The sequence below is a fragment of the Agrilus planipennis genome, unplaced genomic scaffold (assembly GCF_000699045.2).
Source record: "Agrilus planipennis isolate EAB-ADULT unplaced genomic scaffold, Apla_2.0 scaffold121, whole genome shotgun sequence".
Classification (NCBI taxonomy): Eukaryota; Metazoa; Arthropoda; class Insecta; order Coleoptera; family Buprestidae; genus Agrilus; species Agrilus planipennis.
In genome coordinates, this window is record NW_020439072.1 from 895,472 (window position 1) to 913,865 (window position 18,394).

Consider the following 18,394-nt stretch of genomic DNA (forward strand, 5'->3'; position numbering starts at 1 on the left):
GTATTTTCTAAAACGCACTGTTAAGACAGCAGGTAAAGGTTGGTCTGTGTTCTGTCGGAGCTGCCTGCGACGCGCTGATGAGATCCAAAAAGATCGAAATCGCGATCCGCGTCTGGCAGTTTCGATAGAATACAGACCTCTTCGAATTATTTCATTCAGTCAGAAACGTACATCGAAACCCTCTTAGCTGCTTATTTGTAGATAAAAGATTAAATCTAACATATTTATAACGAGGAATCGCCGTATATATTTGTGCCATCAAGGATTAAGATATTCAATCTTTTGTAAATGTTGTAAACAGCACAAAAATTAGTTTTAAAACGTTTTATACATTCGTCAAGTTTTCAAATATAAGTTTTTAAAAGATCCCAAAACTTTGCTAACATTAATCCACAAAAGTCCTTTTTCGTATTCAAGAAACCGTCATATTTATTGCACACGTAATAAATGAGAGGTAACTGCTGACCTTTAAATATCCCTAGGACGACAACCTAGAAAATTCCTTAGGGTTCTAAGTGCGAATAATCAGTGTGTCAAGGGACACATCCTGCAAAGTTCTTAACACGTCCCTTTTCAAGGTATCGAGCTTCTAGACTAGGGCTTTACCTCTAATAATAATAATAATGTGATGGTGTTCAGTGGTCGACAAAATAAATAAAAGAAGTAATGTAGGAGGATAAAACAGATGTATTTGATAGGCAGAAAGATATTGTGTTTTAATGAAATTAAATAACTAATAAAACAGAATAATTCTATACAGTTATCTAACTATTTTTTGGGAGGTTTAAGTAATTGAATTTTTGTAAAAAAGACACAAATTAATCTTTTGAAAATCTGTGCATCAATATAGGGTAAAAGTGCAGTTTACTTTTTTTTGCATATTCTTCCACAGAATTTGTCGGTGAGAAAAATACAAAAAATGATAGAAAATTTCACATTTTTAAAGTAGTCAAGGCTATCATTAATTTTCATTATGAAATACTGAGCTATCGACATTAGACGCTTCAGAATTTGTGCACTGAAAAGAAATCTTTTATAATCGCCTCATTATTTTATGTTTGTGATCGATAGAGTTTATAAATGATTTCTGATCTTCTGACATGAAACTTTGTAGCTAAAAGTTTCTTTAAAAAACCATTATTCCTTCAGATGGTAATTAATCAATATAGAGGGGGTATTTTGAACGAAGGATGGAAGTTGTAATGAAACTGTAAACAATTTAACTTTTTAACGATATGTTTATGAAAGTAGGTATATGTAAAGCGTAATCATTGTTATTAATGAATTTAACAGTTTTACCGGGCTTTATTATAAAAAACTGTAAATAGGGCTTTCATCAGGCTGCAAAAATAAAAATGATTGTATTTTTTGAAGACAATATACACTAATGACGTATTGATAATCTAACTTAAAGATATTCTGCTCCTATGCCTCGTTCAAAAGATTCTGAGAATTCGGTTAAAGTAGCAGGTGGTATTTTCAGATAGATGCAGTTGAAATAGTATACTTCACAAGTTTACTAAATTATGTAGTATCTGATAAATTTTAAAAAGCGTCAGTAGAGGGCAGTAGGGAGCGGGGCATTTTCCGGTTCAGTCAACGAGCCATGCCGCTCGGTATCCTTCAAGTATTCCTAAGGATCGGATTCCAGGTCTGGTTGGGTCTGAGGGTCTCCTCCTTCGTTTTAAACTATTTTTTTGGTCTCCATTGCTCAATGCATATTCGGTCACAGCCGACTTTTCAGTGTCCTATACAGGCAGTTATCTTTGTCTGGTTCCCATCGAGCTCTTACTGATTCCTATGTAGACCTTTCCACAGGAACAGGATATGGGGTAAACTCTTGAGGCTGAAAGAGGGTCGCCTTTGTCCTTAGCTTATCTGATGGTCTGCTGGATCTTCTCCGTAGGTTTCAAGATGGTTTTGATGTCGTGTCTCAGGACAATTCGGTCCTTTGGATGCTTATTCTGTTCAGGTCCATTGATCTCTCTTCTTTTTGTGGCCATTCTTTAAGTAGAGATTAACTGGATATTTTCCGGTCCGAAAAATTGGAATAAGTGGCTGATATTCGATATTTAGGAAGTCAGATAAGTCAGGACGGAAGGAGTAGTAGGAATATAAAGCAGAGGATAGCACACGGTCGAGTCGCCTTCAGTAAAAAGAAGTTACTTCTATGCTCGCGAAAGGTTAATTTAGAAATTCAAAAAATATTGTTTAAAAGGTATGTTTAGAGTACGGTGCTGTACAGACACGAAACATGGACGGTGGGCGCGGTAGAAAAGAAAATGTTACAAGAGTTCGAAATGTGGTGTTACAAGTGAATGTTGAGGACGACCTTATGATAATGAGATCCTTCTAGTTCGTTCAGTCAGGCATCTGTCTTGGGTGGTACCTTTCCGTACCTATATGTAAGCTTTCTGTATACTTTGTGATCCAATTTGTTGCTTCATTTGGTTACTAATACCTCCAAGAACGCTAACTCCATGGTGAACTGGATACTGGGGTGTTGTCTGTTCAGGTATTAGAGGAAGTTGTTTTCAGATTTTACTCGCGCATCGGAACGAAACAGTTAGATTGTACTCCGAGGTCTCAATGGCTTCCCATTGCTACCTGCTCGTAGAAATCCATCCTCCGCATTAAATAGCATCCAATGCGGCAAACCTCAAAGAGTTTGCAAATGTCAGCAGGACCAAGTCAAGGCACCCTGTCAGCGGTACTTTGGTGAACAAAACGATACGACGTCGAAGCGCGCAAAGACGTCTCCAGGTTTAATGTTGATATCTTGAATCTTGCGTACATTTACACTTAAAGCTGGAGTAGCGATGTCAAGAGTTTCGCTAAGTAGCATGGTGGTAATCCGGGGGCGCTTACTATCGATCTCAGAAGAACATTAGCCTTGTGGATCTTAAGTAATCCATATAGCCTCAGTAGATCGGCTTCCATCCTCAGAATATGCTATTGGGTGTTGTGCGCGTGTAAGGGATAGGTTTCCATAATTGTAGGAAATAATAATAAATGATCTTACACGAACACTACAAACTTTATTTTAATTTAACAGTTAACAAGCGCGAGAGAATATAGCAGATAAATGGCGGAACAACTAGTAGTAGACTATATCGATTATATTTTNCAGGACCAAGTCAAGGCACCCTGTCAGCGGTACTTTGGTGAACAAAACGATACGACGTCGAAGCGCGCAAAGACGTCTCCAGGTTTAATGTTGATATCTTGAATCTTGCGTACATTTACACTTAAAGCTGGAGTAGCGATGTCAAGAGTTTCGCTAAGTAGCATGGTGGTAATCCGGGGGCGCTTACTATCGATCTCAGAAGAACATTAGCCTTGTGGATCTTAAGTAATCCATATAGCCTCAGTAGATCGGCTTCCATCCTCAGAATATGCTATTGGGTGTTGTGCGCGTGTAAGGGATAGGTTTCCATAATTGTAGGAAATAATAATAAATGATCTTACACGAACACTACAAACTTTATTTTAATTTAACAGTTAACAAGCGCGAGAGAATATAGCAGATAAATGGCGGAACAACTAGTAGTAGACTATATCGATTATATTTTTTTACGCGCCACGTTTTAAGACTCCAGAGTGACTAAGACCATAGACTAGTGAAGACTTGACAAGCCCGCGACAACCAACGTCATAGAAGTTAGATGTTCTATGACCATAGACATAACATGATACACTACAGTGTCTTCAGATAGAGACGATAACTTGATGAGTCGATTAACAAGGCATGATCCCGTTTGCATTGGATGTTAATTCAAGGGCTTGTGACTTTCCGGTTCCAAGAGCTCCCCAAGTAATACAACTGGCACAGGAGGTGTCGCCAGTTCACATCCAGCATCAGAGATGGAAGAGTCTATGAAGAAGCTCGCCACTCGGGCTATCGAAACGTTAGGAAGTAACCCCAACCGACAACGATCTTTAGATTGGAATCAAGACAGCATGAGTTTATGTAGTAACTGAATTTACCATTGTAAATTAAAGGGGTTTATGAAATTATTCTTTAATAAATTCCATTTAATAATTTTCTGTTTGCTGTTTTATTTGTAAAATGGAAAAAGCCAATGTTGTTCCGCTTTGCCATAAAATACACAAAATTTACCTATAAAATGCCATTCAATATAGGAAATAATGCCTTTTTTTAATGCATCGCAATACATTGTTGTCGTTGGGTCAGTAAATACACGAAATGCAAATATGTTGTCGCTTTTTACTATGTTGGTGCTCTTGTTTTTAATTATAGCCGTAATTTCTACGTGCTTTCCCAGAAATTAATGCTAACATTATTTTGCTGTAACGTGAATATATACGTATAAAGGTAAAACTTCATCGATTAATCAATTAAAAAATACATAGTTGCCAGTGGGCTTAACGTTTTATGGAAAACAGGTGTATTATGTTGAATAACAATATCTAAAAATGTAACTGTTATTATAGGGTTCACGTTACAAAAGTTACAATTCCAATAAAATATTTATTCTGTTTTACTCAATTTATGTATTCAATAGTTACTAAAATATTCACTGATGGTATGATATGTGAATAATTAATTAATACATTGAAGAAACGAAATTGAAAAATAATAAACGAAGTAATGTAAGTGTGAATAGTTTTAAATTTAAGAAGACAAACGGGGCTAAAATTAATTGAACTTTCTTAGGTAATTTAAATAATTAAAAATGTAAGGGGCTAATTTTCATATGAAATAAACAAGTGGGATAAAACCTGTCCCCTTCAGATTGGAGAACAGGAACTCCAGATACAAAACACAGTGTAGTACCTCGAGGTAATTCTGGTCCCCGAAAGGTTACTTGGATTTTATGAAGAAAATGGTCAGAATCTGCCTTTGGCAAATTAGAAGGGCCATTGGAAGGAATTGGGGCTTACACCAGCTACTATGAAGTGAATTTTTGAAGGGGTACTAATGGGAAGCTTCAGAACACTACAGGAACTGGGGAACATTCAAAGGATGTAAGATTGCGAAGGCCTTCATTTCCATTATAAACTGCAGGGAGTGGGGAAAAAAATTCAGTCTCTGCAGGGGAAAAGCCAATATTTTAGTGAAAATCCTCATAGACCACGGAAAAATGCGGCACCACAGAAATGTAATATTTAATCTATATTACCACATTCGATTTTGCGTGGGTAATAAAATAGTAATAAAATATAGGGCGAGGTGATTTAAAACGACATACCTCCCCCCCTTTGGATACGGCCTTGAATGAAGTCAACTTCACTGATATAAGAAACGTAGGTATATGACATTTCCCCTGTTATTCGCTATGTGCACGTTGACGCCAGCGCCTGAAGTGTCGGTTTTAGAAACTTTACAGTGAATAAATCCAATTGCTTAAGAAATTATACACGCTCAAAAAAATATTATTTAATACAATTTATTAAGTTTTATCCTGCAAACTATGCCACCATGTCAGAAAGCACTTTTTTCGTGTTCTGTAATTCATTGTTCAAATACAACGCGTAATTCAAGTTTCGAATTTTATTGTTTTCCAATCGCAAATTCACTGTTTCCACACAAATTACAGAGGCGACTAAATTCGTTAGGTGCAGTCCGAAGGCAACAGTATGTATAAGAATTTCGTTATTTTATGAATATATATTATTAAAGAAATAAACAATATATAACAGTATATACTATAATATCTGGAAATATAATAAAATAAATATACTTTTTAAATATACATAGTTCTCTATTGAGCTATAAAAAATTAGACATTGATAAAATGAATAAATTTTCGTATGAATGTTAGACTAATTAGAAATTAGATTGACGAATAATTTTCTAATCTTATATTATCATAACCTTATTTACATTTATTCAAAATTAACTTGCCTTCATTTCTACTTTATAGGGTGGTAAAGTAACTGAAGTTTGCCTGATGACACTACGCCTAATCAAAATAGTCACAACCATCTAATCTAATACTTCAATTCTCATGACATGAAGAACGGCCAAAGCTTTACCTTTCAGAATTGTTTGAGGACTAAATTTAATAGAGTAAGTTATCTTCAAAAAACCTAGTTTGAATAATTTTATTCATTATGATTATTATTATATAACCACTCCTCCTTGACTAGTTTAAATATTATGATATATTTCCAACAAAACAATTTTATTTTAAATGTATTTAATTTAGCTTTAACGTATTTTTCTCACTGAAAAATTTGTAATGGTTTCTGAATGGTATCTTTTTAATTAATTATTATATCAATATATTCCGCTTGTCGCATAACGTTTAATTTTTTCTTTTGATTTGGTTACGTCAGACAATTTTTACGCGAAAACCACTTGAATGTCGTCTACGCGCAGCTTTAAAAAGTAGTTGATGGAAACTATCCGACAAGCGGTGCCCCGAAGTTGATGAATATTGATGTTCGTCTTTGGAATCGCAGTCTGCGAAGTTGAGGCGTTTAACTTCCGCCGAAACACTACACAGAGAGATAGAGAGTGAGCTGGGGAGAAACGAACGATGCGGTTCTGTTCAAAAAACAAAACCGGCAACTAATTATTTTAATGAAATAGCTGCAGTCTGGCCGCTCGCTTGATTTCACAACCGACCGACCGACCGACGAACACGGTCGGACGTCTGGTGTCGGTGTTTGAACGGAACGAAAATGAATTTGAACCCTAGAGTTCTTTTCTCTTATCCTACGGGGTCGTGATTAATGGTGCCGAGTTCACTTTAAACCGATTTATACTTTTTCACTAGCTTGTTTATTCCAACGAGTTCGCTCTATAATCAATGAGAATCTAAATAGGGAATTTCTTTCTCTCATTTTTGTTTTCCTTTGATGAACCTCCAAATGGATACAATACGCAAAGTTTATTCAAATTAAACAACTCGTCCAATAATTACTGTATAATTTTAATCAATTACGTTACTTATAATAATAATCCACGCGTTCCATAACGTTTTTAACCAATTTCTGATTGGTTATTTTCTAAACTAAACTTGCGAGAGAATTCCGAGGCGAAACGCCGTCAGAGCGGTACCTTTAGAGATTGCTAAATTATGAAAATTGAAGTCTAAGAAAACTGCATAATTTATTTTTCTCAGTTTCTATTTCAATATTTTCTTCATTCGAAGTTTATCGGGTAGAAAATTTCCTGTTCAATTTCCCGGGGGGTTACTTGGAAAACTTAATTTAGTTTTACAGTACAATCTAAATCAGAGGGGTGGCTAACCCACGGCCCGCCTTGAATATTTTTCCGGCCCATGAAATTCATCATAGTTTTGCAAAATATATTTGTTTTGTAGTGACTAAAGTAGTAAAAACCAATGTACTAAAGAAATCGATGTACATATCTATTCACTGGTACTTTACCGGTGACTTGTGAATTATTCACCGGTACCGTACCTGTGACTAAGAAAAAGTATTCACCGGTATTATGCAATACCTTAAACGATTTTCAAAATCTAAATGCACTACGCTTATTATTCTTATAGTCTTATAAACCATGCAAGAAAGATGTTCTATGGATAACATAACACACTATTGAACAATATTTCATACAACGTTTGGGTACCGGTGAATAGCTCCTTAGTTGCCGGTACAGTACCGTTGATTAGCTTCTTAGTCACCGGTACGGTACCACCAGTGAATAGCCTCATCCAAAAATCATTATTTGTGTAATCATATTACTTTTCCTCCAAAGCAATATTCTTGTGAATATATGACAAAAATTGCTTGTTTTGTTAATGATTTTACAGTTATAAATCAAAATAATGTCCATCTAATAATTTATGATATGATTTAATTCCAAAGTGGCCCGCAGGATCATTTAGGTTGACCAACCCGTGTCTAGATCTTGTCATTATTCATGACTTCGTTTTTAATTTCTTAAGTACATTTAATCCGTTTTAATAAATATTGGTCTTCGTACTTTCTTCGGAATATTTTGACTTGTTTTGTTTGTCTTCTCAAGTCGAAAAGACATACGGAAATTTCATAATATGTACTGGAATAATAAAATGGTGTCATCGACGTTAACAGTTCAGATGTCCATAGGGAAAGAAATTTATCATCCATGCTAACCGAGCGGCATTGCCTGCCTAGAGGTTTAGACCATTGCTTAGCATTCGGGAGGACGCCAGTTCGATTACGGGTCTGTCGGCCTTGGTCCAAGATTTTCTGTGGTTTCCTTGGATCACTCAGGCAAATGCTGAGGCACAGATAATCTTTTATTCTCTTCTGTCTTCATTTCGTCCGACTCATCTTTCTCACCCGAACCACCACCCACCCATTCCTATGATTCCTTCCGCCCTACTTTCCGGCGTAGTCTGGAGGGACTGCCCGCCCACCAGCATTGCTGGCTGGTGACTTGAAATACCCAAAAGTTTTTAGTTTACTTTTTTTTATTCATACTGCGGGTTAACTTTTGGTTTTCTTGAATTCTGTGAAAAATATTCAAATAATATCTTCTTGATGGAATACATGGAAAACTATAACCATGACAATTAAATATACTTATTTATTTTCTATAGAACACCTACAAGTTATAAATGTAACTACGTTTTATACAATGAAAACACGACTTTAAAAAGGCATCGCCTTTTATCTCAGCATTTATTGTCTACAACGATGTTATCTTTTAATATTCAGAGGCAGAATTCATTTCGTCTTCAACAGTTCTGAATCCTAAAAGTATTTTTGATAGATAAAAGAATCCTCGGCATAATTGAATCGCTGATGAAATTCTTTCTCAAGGAATATTGTACGACAACACAAAATTATTATTCCTTTTAGTTTTTGTCAAACGGACAAAAGGTTCGCAAATTTTCTCTGATGTCTGCGAAAAGAACAATTGAACAATAACAATAACTTTTTTAGCGAAAACGTTTGCTGTGTCCACAAAATTAAGTCGGATTTTTAATGAACACAAAATAGTTTTCTAACATAATTTGCTTCATTGTTTTTTTAAAAAAAAAAATTAATTCTCACGGAATTACTGACACGTCTGTCTGCCTGTTGTTGTTTGATTTTTTTAATACACCTCTGTAGCAGTTATAATTTCAGAGGTAAATATGCGCATGCATGACCTTTTTAGGCCCCAGTGTATTTTATTTTAGATTTTCATATTTTCTAATAGGTAATTAACAAAATATTAAATATACTTAAAAATGTAGGGATGAGTTATAGAGAAAGAAATGTGATACTTAATAAAGAGCAACAGGCAGTTATAGAGCTAGGGCTGCAACGTAGTGAAGTAAATATTAGGAAGGGAGTCAGGCAGGGATGCACACTGTCGCCGCTACTTTTTAATCTATACATTGAAAATGAGATCAACATCATTAAAGACAGTACAACTGTAGGGATAGATATACAGGGGCAAAAGATTAATATGTTTGGATTTGCAGATGATATAGCAGTACTAGCATCTAGCAAGGAGGAGTTAAGAGCTTTAAATAAAAGGGAAGCAGTATTGATAAAACAGTACTGTATGAAAATAAATAAAAGTAAAACGAAAATGCCGGTATGCAAGGGAAGGAAAAGTCGGGAATGAGTAATTTTAAGGAAATGCGAAGATTAGCTCAGGATAGGAAAGAGTGGAGGTGCGTGTCCAACCAGTCTTAGGACTGATGACCTTCTGATGATGATGATGAGGAATTAAAAGATAGGTAAAGTACTAAGTTGAAAATTATGGCGCCTACAGAAAATAAAACTCTAGAAATGTTTTCCTATTTGAATTGTTATACCGCGAGAAAGCGTTAAGTTATAAGGACTTCAAAACATGTTTCTTTATTTTTGCGCAATCCACGATATTGCCGAAAGTTTGAGTCAAATACATATTCCTTTCCTTTCTTTCTGTGTACACCGAAACTAAATTTAGGAAAGAGATGGGATTTTTAAACGTTTACTTGAACTTTACCGAGAAAACCCAGCGGCATTTCTAAATTTGTAGTTTTTGAGAAATTCGCGATTTTCTATTGGCAACAAACTTTTATTGCTACGATCAGCAGAAGAAACTATGCAACGGGACCCGAACTCCGACTTTTTCTAATGTTTCACACGTTTGGTAAAACTGAAAAGCTGTAAACCACCTGCCAAAGGCACAAATCGATATGATCTTCATTCGTAGGGAATCACTTCTTCTCTGACTACGTACCTAAATACATATGGTCTGGTGTACTTGGTTGGTCATGACCAAAAACATCACTTTTTGGTTAAACATTTTAAAAAATATCAAAAAAGTTTATAAGATTTCATCCAACTTTATTAAACTTTAAAAAAAAAAACACTATTTTGCGTCGTAACTAAGGTCGGAATAACTGGAATAGCCAATATTACAACATTCAGAAAGTAGCTGACTATTGAAATGTCTAATTGAAAGATAAGTTTCCTTGGGTCTACTTGTGTATATCCAGAAAGTTATCATTTAATGAGAATTATAAAATAAAAATGTCTAATTTTGACGTATTCGACGTATTTAAACAATTACAATAAAGTAGATGGGTTTAATTTACAACCCCTACCAGCATAGTTAAATCTGTTTTGTGGAATGGGCTTCTATGAGCAGAGGCACTAGCAATTTCCATTGCAATTCGATAGAGTCCAAGATCCCAGAGGCGCCACTCATTACTTATTTTCTGAGTAACATAATAGGTAAGATATAGAGTAGGATTTGAAGATATGCGTACGTTCAAAGTAACTAACACTTTTTTATTTTCTGTGAATCCTATTCCTTTTTTGAAATCCTCACAATTCAATATCGGCTGAAGCCAGGCATGTACATACATGTATCCCAAACAGCAAATATTTATCCTTGTCCGTGAAGGTTTACTTCTCTCTTCCTTTGACCGGACGCATTAATTTTAAAAGAAAAAAGCGGAAAGAGCAGAAGAGAAAATGCGCTTTAAAATATACCCTTTTAGATTCCATCCTCAATTTCATCACTTAAGTACAGACGTTTCGATTTATTTCTCTCCTTTTTTATACCGGCAATTTTTATTGATTGTAATTTTCTTTCCAGTGAAAGTGGTTTTATGTGTATGCTGTTCCAACGGCGGGATATCTACGTTGTCGAGGTCCAAGTGGGGGCTCAGACGAAACGCTCTGAAGACGCTTGCGCTGCTCCTTACTTCAACAAGTCGAATATACCTTACACAACATTAGTCAGTAAGTACCAATTTAAAATAATTTAGAATTACATCTTTCATTTGCCATCTTCTTTTTTCCTTTCTTCTACTGTAATAATAATAATATTAGCAGCGAATAAATCACACAGTGATCTCTTTTTTAATTCTTCGTCAGATTGACAGTTTACTTAATCACTGTTGTAAGACTTTTGGCACCTTTTTGGTATTTTCGTATGCATTTTGCATTGATAAATCAACACGATCCCAAATTTACATCAGTAATTATTATTGTTTCCTGCCGCTGCGGCATCTGTGATTGATGTTACAATAATACAAAGGCGCTCGGGGTACTGCCAAAATGGCCGCTTTGGGCTTGTCTACGTGGTACATAATAGTTTTGGTAGATGGAAACGTAGTAATAGAATGCAATATTGTAGTAGCAGAGATGTGATTTATTTGATATAGGTACTTGCATTTAAAATCCAAATACAAAATAAGAAAAACTTATGTTTATCTTGCATTTAAATACTCTTTTGAGAGCATTTTGTATTTTATTTAAGATACTTTTCCAAACGTATTTTCTATTTGTACAATGATAAATACATTTTTGCCGTTAAAACTTTTCCTAGTATCAACCATCAAACATTATATAAAATGATGAATGAAAGTTGATCACATTGGCCATTGAAGGTATTGGAAGCTTAAAAAGATAACAAAAAAACATTCCATGAATGCCTTCTAATTGTTTAACTGAAGAGAGCCCAAAAATATCTAAATTCCTTGAAAATTGATAAGGTAAAATATTGGATCGATATTATTTTCCGGTTTCTATGTCATACATAGTCCATGGAATTTTGAAGTTCCAAATTGATATCTGCACCTGCCAAATCACTACTTATCGTAGCTTTAGCAGGGAACTAAGAAATTCTTTGAATTACGACAAGTTGAGTAAAACTCAAAACTACAAGATATTTTAATGTGCTAATAAATGCCTATAATCCAAAATTCTTAGAAAACAATTGGAATAGAAGAAACTATGGATTTCATTTATTTCTCTTTTAATATAAAACAAAACCAAGACCAATACCAAGACTGTTCATAACTAATTAGTTCTATGATTCAGGTTTTCCTTTATTCATCTACTGTATTAAATAATAATGAGATATATTTTTGGTTGAAATTCATTTTATTTGAATCGCAGAGATCTTTGATTGGTTTAATTCGGTACTTAAAGAAGTGTAACAAAAATCTACGAAAAGTCAATAAATTAAATTAATTTGAGAGGAATATAGAACGGAGAATACTACTTTAAATTGAAAACATTTGCATCTGTTTGTAATTCGGTTTGAGGAAATGAATATTCAGTCCACACTCAGGATGGAAACTTTGAATTCTCGAGATAGATATGAAGTTTTCTACTAAATAGTTTGCAAATTTAGTTGAGCCAGGGCAATTCCGCAAAATCAATTTTACAGCTAATCTTCAAAGTCTATAATGCAACGCAAAAGTGGTTTTGTTTTAACTCGGGATGTACGTAATGTAAATTACTGTTTCCGGAAAGATAAACGTGCATTATGCACGGACTATCAGAGATCATTTGTTAGTCGCGAAAACCAGAAAATTAACGCATTTGGAAAAGCTTTTATTTTAAAACAAAATGTTTGAATTTCGGTCAAATTAAGTAAAGTCTCAGAGCCAGTAATGAAAATAAAAAATGATAAGGATAATTAAGGATTAAGGATAACTATTTTATTGTAGAAGTCTTCCTTAATATGTGACAAGCACATGCCTAATGCAGAACACTGATTTTTAATCAAAACAAAATCTTGTAGTCGTTTATACTTCTAATGAATTACAAATATCAATAAATTATTAACTACGACATTTGTTAACTATTGATCATATAGTGCTTAAGAAAAATATTATTCTCAGTACAGGGTCAACAAAATAGGAGTTTTATTAACATTTACAATCTGACTCATCGTTGCTGATATAAGCAATTTAAAGTATATACTTGCCATATTTATCTGCTGCATCATCTAAAACATAAATTAATATTTTTATAAAAATTATTGCACAACGAGTATTACGTATATATGATGTAGCACTTGAATATTTTACCTTCAGATTCTTTATTATTTAATAGAACATTTTTAATTCTTGACGATAATTGTGGGCCATCAAACTATTTAAATTCGTACACGCTTTGTTGATTTATCCAACCACAATCAGTATAGGTTGGAGATCCCTTGCATCTATTAAATATGCATTTCTTCAGATATTTGACATGTATCTTGCACTTTAAAATTGCTGCTGTACTTGTGATTCTTTTAAAACAGTATTGGTATTTTACGTATTTGCAAGAGCTCGTACGGGGTAATCAATACGTTGATTTTCGACGGTTCTTGAGTATACAGGGGTGGATTGATAAGTTTCCGGCCTGACCAAGAAAAACAAGGTTTTTAAAAATTTTTTTTTTTTATTTCTCAACATAATCTCCTCCAAGGCTGATACATTTCTCATAGCGGTGTTCCAGTCTATTAATGCCATCTCTATAGACTGATTCGTCAAGCTCCTCAAAATAACCATTTACAGCTTCGATTACTTCTTCATTGTCCGCAAATCTCTTACCGCCAAGCCATTTTTTGAGATTAGGGAACAGAAAATAGTCACTCGGGGCTAGGTCTGGAGAGTAAGGAGGGTGCGGCATCAATTCAAACTTTAGATCGTTGATTTTAGCCGTCGCAACGATTGACGTGTGCGCTGGTGCGTTATCGTGATGAAACAAGATTTTTTTCTTCGCCAGATGAGGTCGTTTAATTTTCACCTCGTGGCTCAAACGTTGCAATAAGTCTGCGTAGTATTGACCAGTGATAGTATTACCCTTTGCAAGGTAATCAATGTATATAATACCTCTTGCATCCCAAAAAACAGTAGCCATAACCTTGTTCGCCGAAAAAATTGTTTTTGCCTTCTTTGGAGTTGGTTCCCCTGGTCCAATCCACTGTTTAGACTGTTCTTTGGTTTCAGGAGTGTAGTGGTGGACCCACGTTTCGTCAACGGTTACGAATCGACGCAAAAATTCGCTTGGATTACGCTTATACAATGACAAATTTGCGGTAGAAATGTTTTTTCGAATCAATTTTTGGTCGACTGTTAGCAAACGCGGCACCCATCTTGCACAGAGCTTTTCCATATGCAAATGTTGGTGCAAAATATGTTGCACACGTTCATATGACATCTTACAGGTCTCAGCTATCTCACGCACTTTCAATCTGCGGTCTCCCAGCACTATTTGATGAATTTTTTCGATCATATCTGGAGTTGTGACCTCAACGGGGCGTCCTGAGCGAGGCCCATCAGAGGTGCTCACACGACCCTTTTTAAACTCGGAAACCCACTGCTTAACGGTTGAATATGACGGGGAGGATGTCCCCAGTGTTGAGTCCATCTCTTTTTTAATTTCCTTCGGCGTTAACCCCTTCAAATAAAAGTATTTGATGACAGCACGATTTTCCTGCTTTTCCATTTTTACGAAAACCACAGAGGCGTCTTGTTCAGCGTGCTGTCAAACCTACACTAGCAAGGAGATCGGGCTGAAACTATAGCTACAAGCTATCCAAGGATGGTACTATAGAATGTCACCTCAAGGTAGGCCTAGTGGCGTCATCTCTTGGTTAGGCCGGAAACTTATCAATCCACCCTCGTACAGGTAGGGACTGATGGATGGTCGGTTACCTTTGTATTAAACGTTCAGGGTAATAAATCGTACCGTGAGTGGCACATATTTGCCACTTGACAATAGAAGTTCGAAAATTTTCGAGAATAATAAAGACTGTTAGGAAGAATTCGATTAAACAGTGTACCAAACGATATCTTTTATTTTATAATTCTTTAAAAACATCTCGAATGGAGTACTATTCACTGATTGAATTTGTTTTTCTCATGTGATTCCATATAAGTGATTTGTATATGTATATTTTTAGTACTTAAAGAGCTTCGTCATTATTACAAATTACATTTCGTGGATCTGACAAAGCCTTCATATCCTTCTACAATGTCTTATTAGCCCATGCTTTCTGATTTTGATGATAACATATTAATTAACCAGAATATCTTGTAAGCTTGCTGTAACGCTTTGCAATCCTTTTGTAAAAATTCTTTATTTTGACAATAAACCAGAATTGCTTGCTTAAGCCGTAACTTTTGGTAATACCAAAAGTATCTACATGCATCCTTTATTTTTTTTATTTTATTGCAGGGCATTCGTCAAACTATTCATGTTGAGAAGAATTAACTTCACACTAGTTTTTGTTTTTGTTTAGTTTTATATTTCATTAAATTTCAATTAAAGTTGGCAGCGAAAATTGTAAATTAGGTTGGTAGAATAATTAGCAAGAAGACAGAAACAGTGTCATTGTAAGAAGTTGAATGTGTGCTTGATGAGAGATCTGTTTATTGTAAAACAACTATTGTCAATCGACTATAAATTTGTAAGTGAGTTTGCTGTGCAAAATCAAGAGAATTTGAAAGTGTGAAAAGGTACCTTTTCGATACACCGTTAAATAAATTTCCACTGCCAAGTCGGACTTTTATTTATAAAAACTTTCTGGGGATCACGAATGAACAACAAATTCAGCTTTAAAAAGAAATTAGGCAATAAAATTTATAATAATAACGTCGTTTGTTTATGTAAAATTTTTATTATACTTTGTAAATTTAAGTGATAATTTTGTTAGAATCTTGCTAATAAGTCTTATTCTTAGTATTGGTCTTTTTTATTTTGTTTTGATCTTGGTTGTGTAAGTATAGTTGTCTCGGTCTTTGGAAATTGTGCAAAATCAAGACAAGGTGAAACAAAACTGCAAGATCTAGACTATTCTTGCTTATTGAAGTTGTCAGTTTCCCTTATAAAAAGGAGTTAAATGCTTCAGTTTTGTTAAAAATCGCAGAGAGTGAGGTAGATACTAAAACTAATTTTAAAATACGTTTTAAATTCATTTTTATTCCCTTTCTCAGGTATGCAGAAAGCCTTTGGTTTATATTAATATTTTATATTATTCGGGCTTGTGAAAAGTGACGTCCGTGGCACGTGACGTTTATGAAATTCCACCCTACTACCAACCTGACATTCTTTTCTTTTCTTTTTATGACGTTACATATTTCATCTCACTTTCGAGCCGTTTATACAGGCCCTCGTTCCTTTCGCAAATAAAGAATGATAAATTGTAAAACATTTGGTAAGTTTTTACTTTCGGAATAATTTTTCGGGAGTATTATACGTTTCTACCTGCCGTAGTGACTGATATCAATTTTTAAAGAAGTATCCCAGTCTTAGAACTCAAAATATGTAATTTTTAATCTTTTGGGAAGATTTTTTGTTGCTAAATTAGTCTGGTTTCATAAGTGTCCTTGCATATAGAGATTTTGAAATATTTTAATTTTAGAATCCAAATGTTGTCAATTTGGCTTCTTTGGATTTATGATTAAGATCTATTAAAATTTCACCATTTTATGGCAAATCTGGGACCAGTTTCGGGTTTACCTTAGAAAAATGCATCGAAAATGGTTACTTCCTTTGTGTGCTGTTCCCTAGACAAACATTTTCAGTCTCTCCAGTCTCTCAGTCTTTCAGCGTCTCTAAAAGCGTCTCTCACAGTCTCTCAGTTATTGCCTAGGTGTTTTTATGGATCTCTCACAGTCTCTGTATGAGAAACTCGAACGATAAAATTGTTAATTCAGAGATTCGAGTCTCTCACAGAGAGACTAAATGAATAAAACTAAAAAATTGAGAAACTGGAGTCTCTCGTACAAAGACTGGGATCTCTGAAATATGTTGAAAATTTTAACCATGTCTATTGAGACACTACTTATTGATAGATTCGAGTCTCTCGTTCAGAGATTCGAGTCTCTTGTTTAAAAAACTGGATACGAAATGAGGATCTTTCTATGAGCGACTCGAGTCTCTCGTTCAGAGACACTAAACAGTTTTTTGACAGTCTCTCTCAGCGGCACCTGAGAGACTCATGAAAGACGGATACTCGAATCTCGCTTTCAGAGACTCTGAGAGACTGAATATTTTTATCTCGGGTTACCAAACAAGCTAAATTAGCAGTATTAAAATTTTTAAATTGAGATATATCTACTGATTAGCATATCAACACAAAGTTCAATACCGTCCCAGTCTTGGCTTTTTGACTAATTCTTCTAAACTCAATTTTTCTGTTATTATAAAGATTATTATAGATATGCCTTGGTCTTGCATATTCGGCCTTAGTTTTAGTGTTGCTCTTGTCAGTATATAGACAGTCTTGTTCTTGGTCTTGCCAGAGTGCAAGTCCAACTTTGTTCATCGGTAGATATATCTATCAAAATCTTATATTTTGTTTGTCCTATAATAAATCTGTCTACAATCCTTCCTTAACATTTTTCGCGACACTCCTAGCGGTTGCGACCCCCACCTTGAATATCACTGCGATATCACCTTGTTGTTTCCCAACCGAGGTTTAACTCATATTTTAGAGCATGGCAAGTTTAAGACAGACTAAAACTTCAGCTTGCATACAACAAAGAATTTAAGGTAAATGTCTAGATCAGTGATTCCCAACCGGTGGTTCGCGAACCCCTGGGGGTTCGCAGTGTTTGCAGAGGGGGTTCGCGAAAATAATATTGTAATGGGGGATTTTTTAAAATGCCAAAAAAATGCCTGTTTGTTAAGAAATCTATATATTTAAAACATTTTATCAATGGGATTCGTATCATGTTCTGCTTTATATTTAAAATCATTGCAGCAGTTTTCCCTTCTGTGTAATATTTTTTTTTTACAATACAATTGGAAATAAATATCAAATTAAGGCAATTTACTACATTTACATCATTTTAGTCTTATTAATGTTTTATTTAAATATTTCACGATTCAATTATTATGCAATATGAAAAAGTATATATTCTATCAAATTTTATTGATTTTTTTTACCTGTCATTAACGACTACATAGGGGGTTCGTCAAATTTTTTCGGACTTTTCTTTTGGTTCACGTGGACAAAAAGGTTGGGAAACACTGGTCTAGATGAAGGCCCCCCCATCCCCTTCGGGGGTGGGGTAGGGGGGATCGAAAGAGTGTGGTCACCTGATCGGAAGAGGAGGTCTCCCCCACCACTGTACCATAAAAACTTTGCGGCGGTCTTCCCCCATAAAAAGTTATGGGGATTGAAAGTTGATTATTTTGACAATTTTCATACACTATAATTCAAATAAAATTTCAATAAAAAAAATATTTT

General features: G+C 34.8%; 1 protein-coding gene across 1 annotated transcript in view; it reads left to right on the plus strand.

Moving 5' to 3' along the window:
• LOC108742246 overlaps nucleotides 1-11,154 on the plus strand; it is a gene marked incomplete at its 3' end in the record, with an annotated part of 147,996 nt that extends 136,842 nt beyond the window's left edge. The window contains exon 9 of the mRNA XM_018477380.1: nucleotides 11,009-11,154. Within this exon, the coding sequence (XP_018332882.1) occupies nucleotides 11,009-11,154 (146 nt within the window). The remainder of the gene's footprint in view (nucleotides 1-11,008) is intronic.
• Nucleotides 11,155-18,394: the final 7,240 nt, after the last annotated feature.